The sequence below is a fragment of the Strongylocentrotus purpuratus genome, unplaced genomic scaffold, assembly GCF_000002235.5.
Source record: "Strongylocentrotus purpuratus isolate Spur 01 unplaced genomic scaffold, Spur_5.0 spur5_scaffold_12, whole genome shotgun sequence".
Lineage (NCBI taxonomy): Eukaryota > Metazoa > Echinodermata > Echinoidea > Camarodonta > Strongylocentrotidae > Strongylocentrotus > Strongylocentrotus purpuratus.
The window spans coordinates 28,926,384-28,948,239 of NW_022145597.1; the positions used below are offsets into that span (position 1 = coordinate 28,926,384).

The following is a 21,856-nucleotide window of genomic DNA, read 5'->3' on the forward strand; positions in this document are numbered from 1 at the left end:
GAGACAACAGGTGTTAATGCGAGCTCCAACCGGGCTTTGGAGACAGCCCATCTCCAAGATCCACTCTCGGGAAAGGAAGGCATGATAGCGTGGATGGCCAGCAACTGCAAAGCGTTCTGGCCACGTACGGAATTCATCAGTCAAATGAGGGATGTGCTCCCACTCGATGACTATGGTAGATGTGGTCGGAAAGAGTGCCTCCCAAAACGATCCGATGAATGCAACAAACTTATGGCAAGCTATAAATTCTACTTCGCCATTCCCAATTCTGAGTGTAAAGACTACATCACGGAAAAGTTCTGGCTCCAGTCGCTGTCCTACGGCACGGTGCCGGTCGTACTTGGCTCGCGGAAGGAATCTTACCAGGCGGTGGCACCTCCGAACTCCTACATTCATTTCAGCGACTTCATATCCATCGATGAATTAGTGGACTACCTAAATCGCCTCGACAAAGACGACGAGGCCTATCGCAGGTTCTACGACTGGCGAAGTCAAGGAGAAGTGGTGCTCACCTACCCGACACGCCCTACAATCTTCTGTAAAGCCCTACCCCATCTCCATGAGAAACGAGATGTGAAGCCGTACAAGTATCTTGGCGATTCACCCTGGTTCAAAGGTTGTAGGATGACTCCAGACAGAAGAGTGTTTGATCTGAGCAAACAAGAACAGGAGACTTTGTCTAAATTTGAAAATTGGTCGGTATGGCGATGATCGAAAATTGAATGTTATAAAAGATGCGCAAGACTCGAAAGAAAAAAGACAGCGAGTAGCGGGGCGACATCCATATGCGTTCCCGACATATCAGAAAAATCGTGGAGGGAGGGGGCATGTATGCCCCCCGGCCTTATTAGGGTTAAAATAAAGAGAGAGAGAGAGAGAGAGAGAGACTTTCTTTTTAACTCTCACTTTCACCTATGCCAGATAACCCTAAGTTTTTGTTGCTGCTTTCTATGTAGTTGATGATACATGATTAAAATAAATAGAGAGAGAGAGAACCACCATTATATTAATGAAATGGTTCAGGGTTTGTGTAATGTACAATTGAAACCATTTCTTAGCGTCTCAACGCTAAAAAAAAAATAGCGAAACTATATTTTAGGAAAAGCATTAAACAGAACTGTATAAAGAATAATAACTTTATAATTGGCTCATACTAATACTGATACGGATTAAAGACAATGTGGTATCGGCACAATAAGATCGGGTATTTTTATAGAGGTATTCCAAAATGACATTCTGATAATCAACATTTTGTTCTGTATTCATATGTCGTCTTCTTCTTTACGTGCCATGTCCTGAGACGTTGGCGAACATGGAATGCCACAAGTCTCTTTCCCATATTCTACAAATCTCAGCCATGCAATTCTGCCACTGTGCTGTAAGATCACTTTCAGATTAGGAGAAGTGTATTCTTTAATGAGTATTTTTAATTGAATTGAACGTCTCAACTCAGTAAGCATGTCTGTAAAAGTTGTTTTTACAAAGAAGATACTGGTGAATAGCAGTGCTTATTCAAATAAATATTTCCATCAATTTGGAACACAATCATTATTTGTCACTTAATCCCTTTTAATGACCTTGTTTTCTTTCTCGTTTGCAAGGGGAGAAGAAGCTATGTCACGTTTAACCAAGGAGATCAGTGTTTTATGCGTATATATTTACAGGCCCCGCGGAACGTTTATCAAAGTGTGGGGTTAAAGTATTTACGATCAGGTAGAGGGTAGAGGGCGAAGCGAGCGGAGCGTAAATTGGTGTGGGGGTTCAGGCGGAGCCCCTGCCCAGCAAACACAGAACGTTTTCAGAACGTTTTCAAAACGTTTTTTTTAGGTCCTGTACGTCTTCGTCCTAAATGAACGTTTTAAAAACGTTTATATAACGTTAAAGTTTGGACTTCTCATTTACGTCAAAGTTTAGGTTTTTGAGAACGTTTAAAAAACGTTTTTTGGACGTTACAAAATTAAACGTTTGGTATAGGACGTTTACAGAACGTTTGATATAGGACGTTTACAGAACGTTTGATATAGGACGTTTACAAAACGTTTGTGGACGTTACAAAATAAACGTTTTGTCTTCGTCCATATTAAACGTTTAAAAAACGTGTATATAACGTCTAAGTTGGGACCTTACATTCGCTGCGGAGCTAGGTCTTTTGAAGACGTTCAGAAAACGTTTTTTGGACGTTACAAATTAAACGTTCTTGGATAGGTCCTGTAAAACGTTTACAGAACGTTTTATTTAGACGTATTTTGTTGAATTTATTTTTTATGTCCAAATAAATATTTCTTAAAAAATACCAGCTGGCGAAATAAGGCCACATGCATACGCATGGGGGGGGGGGGGTCGAGGTATGTCAAACTGATGCACTCCTGTGGCGTAGCGATGGAGGGAGGCACGTGCCCCCAATAATTTTGAGGAAAAAATAGAAAACATAAGGTGACATTATTTGAAGAAAAAAGAAATACATAAGGAGTGACCCCTCCCCCTCACATAATGTTTGTGCCCCTTCCCCCCCCCCCCCCCCCCCCCCCCCCAGCCCAATTAGTCCGACCGCGCTACGTCATTTATATGCTCCATTCAACCACGTGTATACAAAGTGCGTACGCACCGTATATAGTCGTACCACTGTATCGTATATCCGGCGCGTCCGGTGCGGCGCGCTCGCTCCAGAGCTTGTTGCCGCGTGTTTTAAACTGACTGACGAGTTGACTGCTTGATGACGTGACTTCGAGATTTCAAATAATCTGTTAGACTGCGACACCGAGGTAAGCGTTATTTTAACATTTTGATATCTGTAAGGAATTTAAGCTTTGTTTGATTGATTTTGAAGCATGTAAAATGAAATAAAATATTGATTATTTGCACTAAAACTAAAAGTACGGCAGACTCTATGTCGCATGTGCAGGCCGTTCAAATTTGCATTGCATTGACTGGTAACAGTGGTATGGTAATTGGGTAGGCTAGGGTATGTGCACACATAACACCAGGAAGCTCCGATGCCGAACGGCGTCGGAGCTTCTTGGAGTTAGTGCATACATAGCTGCATTACTATCCTGGCTGTGTGTATTAAAAGCTGTGCTATTGATATTTAACATTTCAAACACCACTGTACAAAACTCTTTCACTAAAAATCTGTACTTTAGTGACAATTGATGACACCTAAATAGCAGTAATAAAATACAATTTGTTCAACTTACCGATGTTATTTTGTTAGAAAGAACAATTAAGAAATTCAAATTGTTTGTCTACTGTCAAAATTTGCTTACAGCCGCATCGGCATGATAAGTGCATTTGTGTATTATGTGTGTATTGACTATTCCTTTTGAGCAAATGCTGCCTATTAACATGTAGTGCAATGCTAGAGGTCAATACGCATAATAGCATGGACTCTTTGCTGGAGTGGGTATGTGCGCATGGCTCGTTACATTACATGGTAATCGGATGATTAAAACAGTTGAGTTGTTAACTTTGCTGTCTGGAAAAATCATGGAAAGTTCCCATCGGGATTTAAAATGCTATTTCGTGAAGAAAATAAGTCCTTCGACTACCAGCTCATTTCTTGACTTATTTACTCTTCCCTCAATAGCATTTAAAATCCCACGGGAGTGGAACATTCCATGCTTTTCCCTCCACCACCATTTAGCAACTTTATATTATCCCACACCCTATTACAACAGGTTTGTTTTTTAGGCAATTGAAATAACTCCCAAACCACCTTTTTTGTATGGATATTGTTTTTTTAGAAATATCGAGACCTAGATCTATATCTTGTTCTCAATTTCGTCTCTTTAAAAAAAATCTGTTTAGTTCAGATGACACATTATTTAAAGAAATTGATTTCCAATAACGTAGATTAACTTAAGGATTGATTTGTTTTATTTTTACATACAGGCAACTATGTGAAAGCGCAAAAACATCGCCAGGAAGGCAGAGGACACGTCAAACCTGGTATCGGAAGATGATGCCGTGTAGAAGCGAAAGAGACATCTTCCCCAGAGATTAAGCAAATCTTCCCCAGAGATTAAGCAAATCTTCTAGTGATTCCGGAAGTGACGCTGGTAAGTATTTGTCTCTTGATGGTTAGTAGTGCTTGGCTCGGCCAGAGACGTATAATTTACATCTTATTTCTCGTTTTCTTCAAAATCCAACAGATGATGAAAACCTAAGATAATTTATTTGGGATAGCTTAAGCTAGACATGCTTTGTGTCCCAGCCATGCAAAATGATGATTAATAGATGTGGCACCATTCCGGCAAAACTGGAAATTAATTTGTAATCTAGGCATAAATTTCGGACAAGAAGTTTACATTACCCAAAAGTTTGTTCAGTTTATGAGAATTCTTGTCATGTCTTGATATCCCTTTTAACATCTGCAATGTGTCTCTGTTTTTCAGATCTTGAATCAAGAAAACAACATGTACGCGGAGGAACGACTAAGGCTGTGGCAGCAGAGATACCAATGCCGAAACTGAATGCGAAGTCCAAGTCCACATCGCATTTTTCAGTTCCAACCCACAACTCCAGCAAGGGCTCGGGCTTCGGAAAGTAAGTTTTTTTCAGATAGCATTTCACAAACGAAAGTTTCTGAGGTTTTTTTTATCATCAGAACATATACTGTAGAGCGTATAAACTAACAAAACAACATTTGCCATTTGTACTAAGTTGCTACACTAAAATACTGTTGGATTGGATGAGAGAGGCAGATTATCTCGGCTTACATGTAATTTATTTCATCAACAAGGCATGGGTATAGTTTTCTTACAGAAGAGTCGCTTTTAAATCCTTACAGTATCCTTTGTTGGAAGCGCTGCAAAGGTGTCGTCTTTGAAGCTGGGTGATATATTCCTGAAGTGACTAAATTGGACAGCTATCAAACATATCTCGCCAAAATATCCTATTAATTTGCTGTCAAACTTTTTAATGACTTGAACTGTTATTATAATGTATTTTATGTGTCTGTTTTTTTCTTCTCAGGCAATTTTCAAGTGCAGGTACTGTGTAGTGTGTACGCTGCAGAGGCTGGAGGAAGGGCAGCAGCAGCTGACGCAGTTGGTACAAAAACTGTTTTTGTCCAAATCGGGAGCGGCCGTTGATGTGGAAGACCTGAGGGAGCCGTTTACCGAACCAGTGAACACCACATTTTCATTCAAGGTAGATTAAGATACCTTCATTCAGGGGCAATGCAAAAAATCCTAAAACTCATACTTAAACCAAATTTTGACCATTTCAGCTAATAATGGAGAAACTTTATCAGCGACATAACAGGTTTGTTGGTGCATCTTTTTGGATTGAATTGCCAACATCTTGTTGAGAATGCAAGACAAAGTTGTATAGGTCTGTAAATGTACACCTTTTTGTAAGGATGCTGAAACCAATGTGTGTGCTGCCAAACTCTCTTATAACCTTGTCTTCTATATTCATAGACCCTTAAATTTGAGTATTCATATTTGCCTGTTAATAATTCATATCAACTCATTTCTATCAGTTTATTGCAAATAGCTTTTGTAGATTGTTCATGTGTTTTGTGTTGATTTTATATTTGAAGTAAGATGCAAGGCTTCTGGGAAATCTTGACCTGCCCACTAAATCTTTGGTCGATCAAAAGGACAATTTTTTACTCGGATTTAAAGGGGAAATCTACCCTAGAAATTTCACTGCTTCAATCAAAGGAGACAAATTTGAACAAAGTTAAAAATAAGAAATGGGCAAACTCGGTAAGGAAAACAAAGTAAGGAAACTACTCTTTTTTTTACATTTTCTAGTAAATTACTCTCGGCTATTCAAATTGACAATGCTGATGACATCTTGAGTAGCTCTAAATTCACTTTGTACACAAAATTTTACATTTTCTAACCCCCATAGTCAAAGCATGTTGTGTAGAAAGCTATTCGTCATTAGTAATCTGAACATACTCTGATTAAAAGCTGTGGAAATGTGTAACTTTAAGGAAAATTTAGAAAATATGAAATTTTGAGTACAAAGTTGATGGATAGCTACTCACAGTTGGTGTCATCAGTGTTGCCAATTTGTAGAGCTGAAACGAGTGTAGTTTCCTTGTTTTTTTGGGACGTACTTTCACTTGAAATGTGACTTCTTAAAATAGTCACATTTTTATCACTTGTAGAAGTTGATGAGAAAGTAAATACATGTACTCTTTTGAATAGTTATATTTTGCACCGGATGATGAAGCTAATCCTGGGTGGAGGCACATAGCTAAATCGGTTATTCACATGTATTTAATGATAATTTGTGACATTTTGTTAAAAGGTTCTGGTGAATTTATTCACATTGAATTTGATATAGTACACAACAAATTTACAGTAATCCACTATTTGGTTTTACCAAAGATCAAGACTTATTATAGAAAGATTTCTTAATCATTTGCTGGGGCATCTTTTTGGCATGAATTGCCAGGTTCTGTAAATAACTCAAATTGCTTTTATAAAGTGTGTTACCAAAGTTGCTATCTATTGTGTGCTGCAAAATTATTGACACTATTCATTTTATCTTTGCCTTGTATATTCATAGAGACATAGACCCGTGAATTATATGAGTATTCATATTTGCCAGTTAATCAGGCATATCTTCAACTCATCTATCATTTTCTTATGTTTTATTTGTAGATTGTTCATGTGTTATGTATCTATAGTTTTAAAGGGATAGTTTAGTATTGGTCAAACTTAACTTTAAAACCAAAACCTGCACCATCACGGTGCAAAGTAATAATTACAAACGGCCAAGTAAAGCCCCTGTTAGTATTCAAAATGACCTGTTAATTTTAGTTTCTGCATTTAATGTTTGTGTAAATAATAATTAAATATCTATATCAATTGCTTTTTAAAGAACTATTCAGATTTGTTTTCTTCAAAGTAGTCTTCAAGCATTTTTAATATTTTGAATAAAAATATATTTATGGATATTTCAGCCGTTTGTGAACCGATATTGATCAAATAACAATTTATTCTGAATATTAGAATTGTATGTTCTTTCGGGGGCACTTCGGGAAATACCAATACTCTTTTTCAAATATACATGATGTACTGTATTGCCAAGCCTTTGTACATATTTTGTAAATATGTTTGATAATAAATTCATAAAATCAATCAAATACATGTGTGACCTAGCGTTTATTAAAAATTCACTGTATATTGGACGTTCTTAAAAGGTTTTTTGAACGTTCCTAAAACGTTTCCAGGACGTTCTAGACGTTCTTAAAAGGCTTACTGAACGTTGTAAAAACGTTTCCAGGACGTTCTAGACGTTCTTAAAAGGCTTACTGAACGTTCTCAAAACGTTTCCAGGACGTTCTGGACGTTCTTAAAAGGTTTTCTAAACGTTTTCAAAACGTTTCCAGTACATTTGGACGTTTAGAAAACGTTTTATAAACGTTCCAGACGTGTTTTAAAAGGTTTTCTAGACGTTCTTAAAACGTTTGTAGTGCATTTTAACGTTATAAAAACGTTTTAAGAACGTTCCAAACGTTTTTTAAAAGTTTTCTGCACGTTCTAACAACGTCCACAATATATTTAGAACGTTTTCAAAAGGTTTTTGGACTTTTCGAATGTCTGAAAGGTTTTTAAAGGTTTTTTTTTGGTTCTTTTAACGTTTAAAAAACGTTTTTAAAACGTCCAATAAAACGTTTTAAATACGTCGAAAACCTACCACATTTTGACGTCCAAAAAACGTTTTCACAAAACGTCCAAAAAAACAACTTGGAACGTTTTTAGAACGTTCAGAAAACGTCCAATTGTTAGTTGGGTGGAAGCTCAGGGGTTTTAGGCATTTAATTACAGTCAGAGAAGCACAAATATTTTGATGCCGCATTCGTGTCACTGGCAGATCACAATATTTTTGTTGAATGACGTAAATCATGGTCTGAAGCAATATTGAATTCAAATGAGATACTTGCTAAAGATTAAACAATTTAATGTTGAACATTTTATAGGTGAAAACAAAATTTCTGTTTGAAATATAATGCAAGCGAGTACCGTAACATGTCTTCCTCCCACATAATTTATGGCAGATTTGTTTTGTAGAGCAATATATACATTTACACTGTATAAGCAACTGTCGCTGAAAGTTGCGTTATTGCGTCCTGGGCCCCGTCTTACAAAGAGTTGCGATTGATCCGAATCGATCGTAAGTCCTCCAATCAATCGCAAGTTTGCAGTCTCCTATCTCTTTTGTACATACTTGCGATTGATATCAATTGCAAATAAGTTGCGATTGATATCAACTCTTTGTAAGACGGGGCCCAGGACTCACCAAATAACCAAATCTCACGCACGAATTTTGTAAAAGCAGTGAGTAATTGCGTCCCGTAGGACGTAACAAAAATTCCAAGGTTGGTATCCGGAAGTTGGAGAAGAATCATTTTCGCATCGTATACTGGTTATAATTTCAATGATTTACACATCTATCCAATTTGTCCATAATAAAGTAACGACCCATCTGTGACCAGGGGCGGATCCAGCCGGCAGCAAGGGGGGGGGGGGGGATCAATCTTGAGCAAATATTTAGCGGCGAATGAGCGGGGGGGGGGGAGATTTTTTTTTGGTGTGGGGGGGGGGGGGAAGAGGACATTTTTTTTAAAAATTTTTTTAGTCCCGAAATTTGAAAATTTGACCGATCGTCATTCTGTTTCGTTGGGGGGGGGGGGGGGGGGGGGGGGGGTTAGGTCATATTTCTGTTTTCAATCAAAAAAGAAATCAAAACTCATAAGGGAGGGGGGTTCTTAATAAACATACACATAAACAAAAACTGAAGGGGGTTTAACCCCCCCCCTGCGTACGCGCCTGTCATGGAAAATGCTCTCGCATCAGTCATAACATTAAAATGGGAGAATAATTACACCCGTCATGATTTTGGAAAGATGGACTGTGTTAACTGTGGAATCGGGAATTTTCTTTTCATTTAATTTAATTTATAAAGAGATCGAAAGAAATACGAGTTCCTTTGAAAAATATTTCATGCGTAATTCATCGAAGGATGTTTATTTTCACTGGTCAATATTTTGTTTGTCATGGTTTTGGCCTTTGCCCCCTCAAAAATCATCTCTATTAACGGGCTATATGCCCCTCCCCCCCCCCATATGAAAAGAAAATAAGGAAATAAGAATAACAAACGAAGAAAAGTTGTTAAAGAAAAACGTACCATAAATCCGCAAAAATAGGATAATAAAAATATCACCAAAAGAGCAGAAGCATGGGACTAATGCGAGCATATTCCATTGATGTTCTGATGTTTATGAATCGAATTAATCAATATATATCCATCGTCCGACCAGTGATCGAGTGTACTTCTGTTCAGTCGAAAAGGATGTTTGTGAGAAAAAGGGTGTGGGCGGGTGCGAGCATATTCCATTGTTTTTCTGATGTTTATGAATCGAATTAATCAATATATATCCATCGTCCGACCAGTGATCGAGTGTACTTCTGTTCAGTCGAAAAGGATGTTTGTGAGAAAAAGGGTGTGGGCGGGTGCGTTTGTGGATAAAAGGAAAAGGAGTAGTGGTGAATGGGTAAAAGGAAAGAAAGTAAAAATATATTTTAATATTTTGATATATAAACTATACGCATGTTTGTCCTTATATTGCTTTGTTATAGACTCTTTCATTCAACAGTGGGGATTGATTTATGACGAATGAGATAACATTAAAAAAGGGGAATAAAGAAATTGTGTCTTAGTGTTTAACATCAATGGAGTGATTTAACTGAGTTTCATTAGTTGAAAATAGTGACCTCAATATTGGCCTAATTTAACCAGAATATTGTGGCATTTCGTTGACCCTTACATTTAGGAGCACATGCATTTATAATCTGACTATATACATCTTAAATCAATCTTTCTTTTAAAAATATGATCCTGGAAATTCCCTCTTTCATTCCAATTGAATTAGACTTTGGCCATTACTTGTATGTCATTAACTTTCAAAATACATGAACAGGAAATTGGCTGCCATGCATTGGTACAGAATTGAGGTATTGTCCTATTGGGTGTATGAGATAGAAAGGGATTGATGCGTGGACTTCTTGTATAGGGAACCCATTGAAGCGTCGCTAGCTTTGAAGATAGAGCTTGGGGCCTTGGGTTAAATACATTCGTCTATATGCATGTACGTACTCTAGCACTAGCACTGCACTGCAAACACCCAAAACAGCCACTCCCGATATTTGCCTCTTTGTGATCGGCCCTACCTCTTTCTTTCTCCTTCTTACTGTTTAATTGCTGTGGCCCAAAACCAATTAGTCTTGCTGGATTATAATAGAGTGTGACTACAGTGATATGCTTACTAGACCAAATACATTTATTGATGACACGTTGCATACAAGCACCAAAAGTATGATGACCATCTTGCGAAAATTTAAGGTGAGTATTAATACTAGAAAGTCATTTATTATTCGCTTTCCTCTGCCATTGTATATTGTACTGATTTATTTAATAAAAAAAAGTGTTGGACGAGAGTGGCAGCAAAGACCACAGCAAAAATTAGCTTAGGTCTCGCGATCCTTTTCTCCAATATCCGATGCTCATCATGTTCATGTATATCACCAAGCCCTTAAAGCCCCTCTTAAAGTGTAGTGGGAGCCCCCAACAATTGATGGCAACATTTCATTTAAAATGTATCATAATGTGAAAGAGGATGTCAATTAATTAAGACACATCCCAACCTTACTCCTACCTATTAAATCGACCCTTGCAGACTTAATTTCCAAAAGACCTAAAACTCGTTTAAAATATTCCAATCGCTAAAAATAAAAGATCAAATCAAAAAACAAACTCCATCCCTATTTCTCTATTATCATCTGTTTCTAAAATAATGGAAAAAGCTATTCACTCAAAAATAGTTATAAATGCTGATTTCTATATACGGCGAGTGCTACTTTGATGCATAAACTTAAAGGGCAAAATGTTGAAGAAAGAGTATTAGTACCAATGCTGTCTGAAAGTTGACACAATTTTAAACAATCTTGCTCCTTTGTATTGAAATACATTTGTATCCAGACGTCCAGCACAGTACCCTACAAGGTATGCCTTCAATAGCCCAGCATTTAAACCCAAACCCCGGACTGATTTAAAAAAACGCTCTTTTTTCTTAAAGCCCCAGTCCCATATAAAGCCGGACGAGCACGGACGAGCACGGACCACTCCGGACCATCCCGGACCATGGTCTGGGGTGATCCGGGATGGTCCGGGATGTTTTGTTCAAAAAAGTGTGATGCTTTAAAAGCTACAGTCCCATATACGTCCCGGACCGTCCCGGACCATCCCGGACCCCATCCAGGGTGATCCGGGATTCGGTCCGTGTTGACACCGTGTTGGCACCGGGGTGGTCCTGGATGGTCCTGGATGGTCCTGGATGGTCCTGGGCGGTCAATAACTCACTCCCGGACTGCCACGGATCAACACGGACCGCCCCGGCGCCACTACGGATGACCCCGGACCCAGCACGGTGGCTACACGGATCACCCCGGATCAAACTATTGTCCCGGACCGTCCCGGACCACCCCGGCAGTTTTTGACCGTCAAAAACATCCGGGGTCGACTCCCGGACCGCCCAGGACCATCCAGGACCATCCAGGACCATCCAGGACCATCCAGGACCACCCCGGTGCCAACACGGTCTCAACACGGACCGAATCCCGGATCACCCCGGATGGGGTCCGGGATGGTCCGGGACGGTGTTGACACAGTGTTGGCACCGGGGTGGTCCTGGATGGTCCTGGATGGTCCTGGATGGTCCTGGATGGTCCTGGGCGGTCCGGGAGTCGATCCCGGATGTTTTTGACGGTCAAAAACTGCCGGGGTGGTCCGGGACAATAGTTGATCCGTGGTGATCCGTGTAGCCACCGTGCTGGGTCCGGGGTCATCCGTAGTGACGCCGGGGCGGTCCGTGTTGATCCATGGCAGTCCGGGAGTGAGTTATTGACCCCGGATCACCCCGGCGCCCCTACGGATGATCCCGGACCCAGCACGGTGGCGACACGGATCACCCTGGACCAGCACCGGGGCGTTCCGGGATGATCCGTGTTGGCACCGGGATGGTCCGGTGTCATCCGTGTTGGCACCGTGTTGGCACCGGAGTGGTCCGGGACGGTCCGTGGCGGCTCCGTGCTGGGTCTGGAATGATCTGTACTGCTGCGGGGGTATGCCCGGACGGTCCGGGCGGTCCGTAGTGGTACCGTGTTGGGTCCGGGGAGACGGTCGGCGGTTGCGATTTTTTGAACAAAACATCCCGGACCATCCGGATCACCCCAGACCATGGTCCGGGATGGTCCGGAGTGGTCCGTGCTCGTCCGTGCTGGTCCGGCTTTATATGGGACTGGGGCTTTACTTTGCATGTTTACAGTTCAATAAATTACCACTTCCTATTCAATTATCATCATCTTTGCAAGTTTTCAAAATTCAAACCCGACACTATCAGTCTCTTCTTTAAAATAAAAAAAGTATATATATAATGGATTTCACTACATTCAACGAGGGCTGACACATTGTGTTTGTTCATTTGCTTGTTTGGTTGTTATCTTTTACCCCGCTTTCACACAGGGGAAAAATTCTTTAATGCTGATTTCTTCAAAGAGCTTTAATCTCACCAGCTTTACATACGATGACTTTTACCCCTGTGTGAAAAGGTATACTACCTTTTCACACAGGGGTATATAGTCTCGTCAAACTATCCATTGTGTGCTTTATACACTGTCTTTCTTTTGTGCAATCCACTTTAATCTGCCATTTTCTATTTAGCCACACTTTTCTTTAAACTCTTCAGTTTGACTTGAAATTTTGAAATCTTTTAGTGTGTTTTAAATTTGTTTGATTTTTATCATATCAGTGCAAGTATATAAATTTATGTGAACTTGTATTGTTTAAATGATAAATATAGTTATTAGCCCTTGCTTTATTTGGCTCATTTAAACCAAGCTTGAATTTACCAGTGGCGGATCCAGGGGGGGGGGGGGGGCTCAGGAAGCACCCCCCAGCCAATTTTTTTTAAAAAATCAGCCTTAAATTCGCCCAAAATGCACTAAAAAACAGGGTCGTGCCCCCCCGGCCATTTTTTGTTTGTTAAATAATAATTAAAAAAAAAATGCCAATGGCTGACCTAAAAAGGTGACCTCCCCCCCCAAACGGAGCAAAATGTCAAATTTAAAAATGTTGTGACTGGTGACACCCCAAAAAGTGTCCTCTTACCCCCTTTTTTTGGGGGGGGGGTGGGGGTACTTGCGATCATCTTTTACATGCCTCGTTTAAATCTATTTGAAATCAAGTAAAAATGTGGGTACGTGTGTGGGTGGGGTTTGAATAATTATTTGGGGGGTCGGTTTGAGCCTCAAAGCACTTCCCCCTCCCTCAAAACGGTTGCTGGCCTTGGTCACGACACATTGTACTAAAAAATATCATTTTTGATTGGTTTTGAAGAGGCTCACATACATTTCGGAATACCACTTTTTGGAAAAACGAACATCATGTATACAGTTAACTTAATTATTCATACCCCTTATAATTTTTTTTCTTAACTCGAGAATGAAAGATTGACAGTGGACTGCGCCTTAGATTAGGGCCTTTGTTGAATATTTTTAGATTTATTTAGTTTTGATATGTCACATTCTTAAGAAACATAAATCGGGACTAGTCGATTTTTCGCATACTTAACAAATGACAATACTTGGCTGTATAGCTGTACGTCCACTACAGAAACCTACATACTCCTTGGTCCGAAGCCAGAGCCTTGGGCAAACACGACTAAGACCCTATTCTATTTAGACTCTTTCGTGTGGAGAATAATTCCTTGTGTTCACAATGCTCAACAATAGGGACTTTTAGATTTGCACAAAGACAACGTGGATTGCTACGATCGGCGTCCTTTTAATGCACTGCCTTGAATGGACGTCACACGTATCACTTCACGCAAATCTAAAAGTCCCTAATGCGAACATTCAGGAGCGAGAAAATTTCACCAGTGGTGTAGCCAGGGGCGTCGCTATCTTTCAGTGGGGGGGGGGGGGGGGTGTAGAGGCCACCGATTACCGCCATACCTAGCCCAGAATTACCAACAAATATATATTTTGCCAATGTCCCAATGTCTACAAATTTAACCCTATAAACCTGGGGCCGGGAGCTTAATTATTGTTAGTCCCCCCCCCCCTCCCGTGCGGAGCGCGGAAGCTTTGATATTTCATTAAATTATTAGAGAAAGAAGACAAGACGATAGGTTGTACCGTTCCCGATTCAAAATTCTTGTTTCGCCCCTTCCGCGCGAAGCGCAGAAGCTATGACATTCATTTAATTGTTAGAGAAAGAAGACGATTCGTATACCGTTCTCGACTCTTAATCCTTGTCTGAATTAAGCCACCCCCCCTCCCGCCTAAAGCACGGAAGCATTGACGTTCAATAAATTATTGTAGAGAAAAAAAAGACGATTTGTTGTACCGTTCTTTACTCTTAATCCTTGTCTGAATTCAGTTTCCTCTCGCGCGAAGTGCGGAAGCTTGACGTTTCATTAAATTATTACTATTAATCCTTGACTAAATTCGATTGCAGTCACTTAAGTAATAGTCTGATTTTCAGACCCCTTTATTGAATAGTCGTGGCTCCTGCAAACTTGGCGCTAGGTCCGGCAACCGGAGTCGAGCTACCACTTTGACTAATTTTGTTCATTCGGTCTGTTTGTCAAAATCCTCCCAAGCTTATTCCTTTTCATGTACACTATTAAATTGAAATATATCGTGTCTCCAAACTATCACTCACGCTTTCTTGATGTAAAAAACAGTAAATAATTCTCCAGATCTGTGGAAAACGTGTCTCAATCTTGATTTCGACGAGTGCCCTCTGTTTTATGGGGTTTAGTATTCCGATATAATATGTTTAACATGTTACTGTAAAGAAGATTCATTTCATGCTTTTTTTAAAATGTGAAATGAACATTCCCTTCTTTGAAAAATCGATGGTTCGATAAAGCATGTCTATAATATAGATATTGATTTTAATATTGGTACTTTGTTAAAAACCAATTTGGAAAAAAATATTGATGATATTGTTACAAATGCATTTTGGAACTTATATAAAATGATACTTTTGAGAAACGAAAAGGGGAAAGATGAAAAGGAAAATAACTGTGGTATGTATTTTTGACATCAACGCAGCTCTCTTAAAAAAGGAAAAGGAAAAATGTTTAATTTACCTGAATTGATAGAAATGTATGTGTAAAATATTGCAGTTGTTATGTTAAACAAAAATGTATGTGAGTTTGATTATTTTGTTGTAATAAAAACACCTGTTAAGGGTGAAGAAGAACAAAAATCCTCCAGCACCAAATATCCAAAACCCGGGCCAGAAGCAAATAAGGGTAAACTTAAAGTACCAGAGCGAAGTTTTAAAAATGCTTGAAACCTTAATAATGTTGGCCTCATTGCAAAGAGAATGTTACAATCTTCCTAATAATTTATATTTACTTTTCAAAAATAGTTACAGAATCTACTAATCAAGAGTGATGAAATTGCTGCCTGTTTTTTTTCCGCGCTTGATCAGCCCGCTGCAGCCCGCTGTTTGCTCAGTAGTTGCTGACTGGATCAAGGCAAATCAATTGTTATTGAATTTACAAAAGAACAATGCTCTTTAGTTATTATTATTGATACATCACCAGTAAATATTGTACTTGATAATACTATCCTCCAAAAAGTCTCTTCTGCGAAGTTCCTGGGAATGATAGTACATGATAAACTTTCATGGAAGCTGCATGTTGGTAATTTTTGTAAAATAATATCTAGAAATATCGGTATTTTGAACGAGGTAAAATTGTATTTTCCATCTTGTATACTACTTAAGTTGTGCTCGACTTTAATACTTCTTACTTGTACTATGGAATCCTCGAGTGGGACGCGTGTGGAAATACTCGGCGCAATATAATTCTACTGCTACAAAAGAAAGCAATGCGAAGCATATGTCACACCTATTTCCGCGCTCATACTCAAGAACTCTTTCACGCACATAATGTTTTGCAGATACATGACTAATTTTCTTATGGCCTGTGATATATTTATGTGAAACACGCCAGAAAAAGTTTTATCTCAAATATGTTTAACAAAAATACTGGATTCCATAGTTATCCCACGAGATGAGCAAGCTCTTATCACCTACCAAAAACGAGTAGGATATTTCCAACAGAATCTTTACTTTCACTGGCCCAACATTTTGGGATGCCCTTCGCGGCATATTGAAAGAAAAACCCTCAAAATTTGAATTAAAAAATGCCCTCATTTGCAGACGAATCAGAATTACTAGTTCCACAGTCTTAAGTATTTGGCATTTTTTCACATCGAAATTGTGACTCGTGTATGATTTGTTTCCATATCATACTACTAAAACAAGATTACTCCATGGCCACCCTCTCTATCTCCCTCTATCTCCCTCTCTCTCTCTCTCTCTCTCTTGTCCCTCTCACTTTTTACCCCCCTCTCTCTCTGTGTCTAGCTTTCTCTCCTTCTACCTCTCTCTCTCTCTCTCTCTCCCTCTCTCTCTCTCTCTCTCTCTTGTCCCTCTCACTTTTTACCCCTCTCTCTCTCTCTGTCTAGCTTTCTCTCCTTCTCTCTCTCTCTCTCTCTCTCTCCCTGTCTTCTTCTTCTCTTACTCCCGTTTTACATCTTTCCCTGTTTGTCACTCTCTCACCTTGTTTCTTCATCAACCATCCTCATCTTGTCATCCTGCTACTGTTCAAAGATAACAATTTCTTTTTAATTTCGTTTCCATGGCAACGGCCTTATTTTTTTTTACTTAAAGTGACTCAAATTTTAGCTATGATCAGACGGACAGCTGAAGTTATTTTATGCTTAATATTTGTTTAATGTTCATGGTATTCCATAAATTATGTTCAATATTTTTTGATTTGTTTACACCATAACGGCCCAGCGCTCACGTCCATCACCTACTTTATGGCAACCAGACCGATAATCGTACCCGATGGTCCTAGAAAACAGAAGCATTCATTAAAATTATGCCAACTTGTATTTAACTTTTAAAAAAAACCTCATTTTCTGTTTTTTTATAAATGTTATGTTGTCTTGGGGGGGGGGGCACTTTTTCTTATATACATATAGACAAACTTAAAATGTGTTTTAATTTATATATTACACTGTTGGTCATAAAGGTGGAATAATTATTTTTAACCCAATTTATGGAATGATTTTGACAATGATTTGTTCCTAATAGATGTAAATAATAGTATACATTCTCAGATTGTATTGAATAATAATTTGCAAGTGTTTGTTTTGCATGCCTGCTAAAGCATTTGTGTGCTACTATGCTAATCAACTAGGGGACCTACGTCCTTAAGTAATAAGGATTAATGCCTCATAAAACGGCACTAATATAGCACATCGACACGGTTTTGATCATGGGGGCTCACAGTAACGAGGCCATTGCTTAGCCACTGAATCATGACTGTACGAAGCGGGGGCTAGGGTACGTCGCCGCCCCCACAAATACAAAAAAACAAAGAATGCAATAATTATCAATAATTCCTTGCATTTTCCCCGGTCCCCAACAGGAAAAATTCCTCTGTAGGGCCATGCATTATGGTTCAAGGCATGTCCCCATAGAGGATTTGTTTATGTTAGGGGGCGGGGCAAAATGCAATGATATTTTCGCCAGATTTTTAGCAAAGATGCCATGCATTACCCCTAAATACCATGAAGTCTTTTTAGATCCCTTTTTGGTAGTGTTTGGCTTGTCTACTATACGACGATACCAAAGCGTATGCATACTGATATACTTACTCTCTTTTGTGTTTTGTTATTGCAATTTGTTGTTACCTAACAGGGCCTCCTGGAAAACTACCACTATTTGGTGAAAATATATAAGCTACCCTGTATAAATATCGGAGAAAAAAAATAAAATAAAATGAATAAAGGTATACTTAGACAGAGAGGACAACACACGTCTTGTAATTATAGAAACTAATTGAAAGCAAATAGGGATAACGATATACTCTTCTCTTTCAATTTACAGACATCGCTCTTCCTGGTGACATTTGTAGGAGCCGTAACTATCATCGTCGGAATTTTATGTGGTTTGCAGACACGCCCAGTCCGCAAACGTGCCGAGTTTTCGCTGTCGGTAGATGATAAAACAGAGGATGATTTATCCTCCAGTCACTTTTTGCCAGAACAGGATGTGTCAAAAGGTACATATATGGGGCAGCGACAGAGAAATGCGTCACATACCAGAACTGCAGGAATACATGGACATTTTCAAAAAGAGCAATCTACCTCTAGGAGCTACGGACCTCGATTGTGTTTCTGAGGGGTACGACTGTGACATCGTCCTCACCATGGGTGGTAATGTGGACTACCTTGAGGGAAAAGACGCGGTTGTCTTTGGATTGGTTCCCACGGAGTTCCGCGGAGAAGGGACTGAACAATTCAAGAAGTTGTTGGGATTGCGACCGGCTCCAGGTCAGACGTGGATATATTACAGCACAGAGCCGCCGCTACGTGTACTCAGGTGGACCAGAGACCTCGACCTTATGCGCCTCAAGTATCATGTCCTTATGACCTATGATTTGGATTCAGAAATAGTCGTTCCTTTTGGTTACTACCGGCCCTTTGAGACAACAGGTGTTAATGCGAGCTCCAACCGGGCTTTGGAGACAGCCCATCTCCAAGATCCACTCTCGGGAAAGGAAGGCATGATAGCGTGGATGGCCAGCAACTGCAAAGCGTTCTGGCCACGTACGGAATTCATCAGTCAAATGAGGGATGTGCTCCCACTCGATGACTATGGTAGATGTGGTCGGAAAGAGTGCCTCCCAATACGATCCGATGAATGCAACAAACTTATGGCACGCTATAAATTCTACTTCGCCATTCCCAATTCTGAGTGTAAAGACTACATCACGGAAAAGTTCTGGCTCCAGTCGCTGTCCTACGGCACGGTGCCGGTCGTAGTTGGCTCGCGGAAGGAATCTTACCAGGCGGTGGCACCTCCGAACTCCTACATTCATTTCAGCGACTTCAAATCCATCGATGAATTAGTGGACTACCTAAATCGCCTCGACAAAGACGACGAGGCCTATCGCAGGTTCTACGACTGGCGAAGTCAAGGAGAAGTGGTGCTCACCTTCCCGACACGCCCTACAATCTTCTGTAAAGCCCTACCCATCTCCATGAGAAACGAGATGTGAAGCCGTACAAGTATCTTGGCGATTCACCCTGGTTCAAAGGTTGTAGGATGACTCCAGACAGAAGAGTGTTTGATCTGAGCAAACAAGAACAGGAGACTTTGTCTAAATTTGAAAATGGTCGGTATGGCGATGACTGAAAATTGAATGTTTGACTGTTAAGATGAAATGATTATATCATCGTTATTAGAATTATATCGTCACAAACTTACCCATTTCCATCGCGTCCTCTCAGACTCACGTATATAGCAGGAACGTCTCCAATGTAGTCAGTGTCGTCAGTACCCCCAGACAACTACCCCTAGGACAACTACCCCCGGATAACTTTCCATAGGACAACTACCCACCTATGATAGTTGCCTGGGGGTAGTTGTCCTAGAGGATGGTTGTCGTAGGGGGTAGTTTACGGGAGGTTAGTGGTCCGGGGATAGTTGTCCCAGGGGGTAGTCGTCCTAGAGGGTGGTTGCCCTAGGGGGTAGTCGTCCTAGAGGGTGGTTGCCCTAGGGAGTAGTTGTCCTAGGGGGTAGTTGACTGGGGGTTGTTATCCGCGGGGTGGATGTCCAGGGTGTAGGTGTCCTAGAACCGTCCGCACGCAATATGTTAACTTGTTTAAAAGAAAACGTTATTGTAACCCGTCACCGGGATAACTGTTTGAATTGTCTAGTCTTTGATAAAAAGATCTGTGCTCCATTATGTTTTACACTTCAAAACACATTTGACTAATAAGTTTCTAATTCTGTACACAGTTTCATAAGAAAAAAGGCATACATAACGTGCTAGTCATGGAATAATATTTATGACCAATAAATAGAAATATGAACAAATAAACTTCAAATCATGTTCTGTTTACTATTTACCAGATTTACGTCATGAAATAATAAATTTTTCTGACAGAGAAATGCATGTAATATTCAAACAATACATTATGTTCTGTTCTTATCTTCCCTTTCCCCTCTGTTCACATGCATGAGACGCAATTTTTTAAGGCGTATTTGTTCATGTAAAGTTGTTCTATTCCATTTCACTGCACCTTTTCAGCTTTTTGCACTTCGTCAAACAATTTCGTTTTCTTCTACCCCCCCCCCCCCCCCCCACCTCGTATTCTTGCCTCTTCCTTCTAGAATGATAAATGTGCTGTGGCCATCTATATTTTGTGCTTAGTTATTTTTATTTCGCGAGTAAAATATATACACATCCTCTATTCATTAATGAATTGGGATGTTCGGAATATCCTCGTCTGACGTAAATCCATGTTTATATGACCAAAAAGAACAGAGGAAAAGCAGCAACTGGTGGTCAAGTTGACCGTATACCGCAACGGGGCGATGGTGCCACGGCTCGGTGTAAAAATGTCAGAGGAAAAATGTCAGAGGTAAAAATGTCAGAGGTAAAAATGTCAGAGGTAAAAATGTCAGAGGTAAAAATGTCAGAGGAAAAAATGTCAGAGGTAAAAATGTCAGAGGAAAAAATGTCAGAGGTAAAAATGTCAGAGGTAAAAATGTCAGAGGTAAAAATGTCAGAGGTAAAAATGTCAGAGGTAAAAATGTCAGAGGTAAAAATGTCAGAGGTAAAAATGTCAGTGGTAAAAAATGTCAGAGGAAAAAACGTCAGAGGTATTAATGTTAGAGGTATAAAATAAAAACAAAATCATGTGGCAAGTTTGTTATGGTTACACCCGGGTTATATATTAGGCTTATCGAAAAAGAACAGCGAGGGATATTCTGCAGTTGTTATTTAACCGCTGCTTTATTTTCCACTTTCCCAGTTTAAATTTGTTTACCTTTCGGCCCCAAATTGTGACTTTTTGCCCGATTATTGCCGAAGGAAGACGGGGGGGGGGGGGGAGGGTATTCTTTTTCAGGGGCACGGTGACCCGGCTGCTCTCCCCCTTCCTCTTATATTATGCTTTGCTATATATCCTTCCGAACAGTGGTCAATGCCTAGGCAGAGCAGGCAGACTAATTTCTACTCCGAGTTTCGCACCTTGCAAGCAATCTTCAGGCAATTGAGAGCATTCTTAAAAGTACATGATTATCCTATAACCAGGGGCGTCTCCAAAGGAGGGGAGGGGGGGGGGGTGTGGGGTGCGACACCCCTCCACCTGTCAGGATAGTGTCGGTAAAATTGCGCTGCCGTCGGGAAAAAAAGAGAAAAGGGGGAGGGGAAAAAGAGAGGGAAAGGGAAAGAAAAGAAAAAAGAAAAGGAAAAGAAAGGAAAGAGAAGAGAAGAAAGAAAGAGAAAACTGGAAAATGAGAAAAGAATAGGGAATGGAAAAGGAAAAGAAAGAAAAGAAAGAAAAGGAGAAAAGGAAAAAAGAAAAAAGAAAAGAGAGAAAAAAGAAAGGAGAATGAAAGAGAGGAGAGAGAGATGTAGGTAAGGGCCTGAGGGAAGAGGGGTGGGAGTAAGAGAGAGAGAGGGGGATGCCGGGAGTCGCCACGTCGAGGGAGCAAGAAAGATACGCATGATAATTATGTTGCTGTGTCGGATCCGCAGTGTCGATAGTTTTTGCTCGATGAGACAGAGAAACATTTTTGAAAATTCAGACAATGATTAATAGTCGCTACAACGAATTGTCTTCTTTTTCTAATAATTAAATGAAACGTCAAAGCTTCCTCGCTTCGCGTGGTAGGGGGTAACTGAATTCAGACAAGGATTAAGAGTCGAAAACAGTACAACGAATTGTAT

At 40.0% G+C, this 21,856-nt stretch overlaps 2 protein-coding genes and 1 long non-coding RNA gene across 3 annotated transcripts; all 3 read left to right on the top strand.

Moving 5' to 3' along the window:
• Positions 1 to 93: 93 nt before the first annotated feature.
• LOC115922505 (glycoprotein 3-alpha-L-fucosyltransferase A-like) lies at positions 94 to 711 on the top strand. The gene has a single exon (XM_030981465.1). The coding sequence runs from the start codon at positions 94 to 96 to the stop codon at positions 709 to 711; it is 618 nt and encodes a 205-aa protein (XP_030837325.1).
• Positions 712 to 2,678: 1,967 nt separating this feature from the next.
• LOC115922758 lies at positions 2,679 to 5,684 on the top strand. Its single transcript, XR_004063599.1, has 4 exons — positions 2,679 to 2,762; positions 3,889 to 4,055; positions 4,392 to 4,542; positions 4,972 to 5,684. It is a non-coding gene; the product is annotated as an uncharacterized LOC115922758 (long non-coding RNA).
• A 4,430-nt stretch (positions 5,685 to 10,114) lies between these two features.
• Positions 10,115 to 20,090, top strand: LOC100890159 (galactoside 3(4)-L-fucosyltransferase). Its single transcript, XM_030982332.1, has 2 exons — positions 10,115 to 10,365; positions 18,001 to 20,090. The coding sequence occupies exon 2, from the start codon at positions 18,113 to 18,115 to the stop codon at positions 19,172 to 19,174; it is 1,062 nt and encodes a 353-aa protein (XP_030838192.1). The 5' UTR covers positions 10,115 to 10,365; positions 18,001 to 18,112; the 3' UTR covers positions 19,175 to 20,090.
• The last annotated feature ends 1,766 nt before the right edge of the window (positions 20,091 to 21,856 follow it).

Excerpts from the sequence above, each read along its gene's own strand:
- LOC115922505 (XM_030981465.1), top strand. The coding sequence starts at position 94 with ATGGCCAGCAACTGCAAAGCGTTCTGGCCACGTACGGAATTCATCAGT.
- LOC100890159 (XM_030982332.1), top strand. The coding sequence starts at position 18,113 with ATGATAAAACAGAGGATGATTTATCCTCCAGTCACTTTTTGCCAGAAC.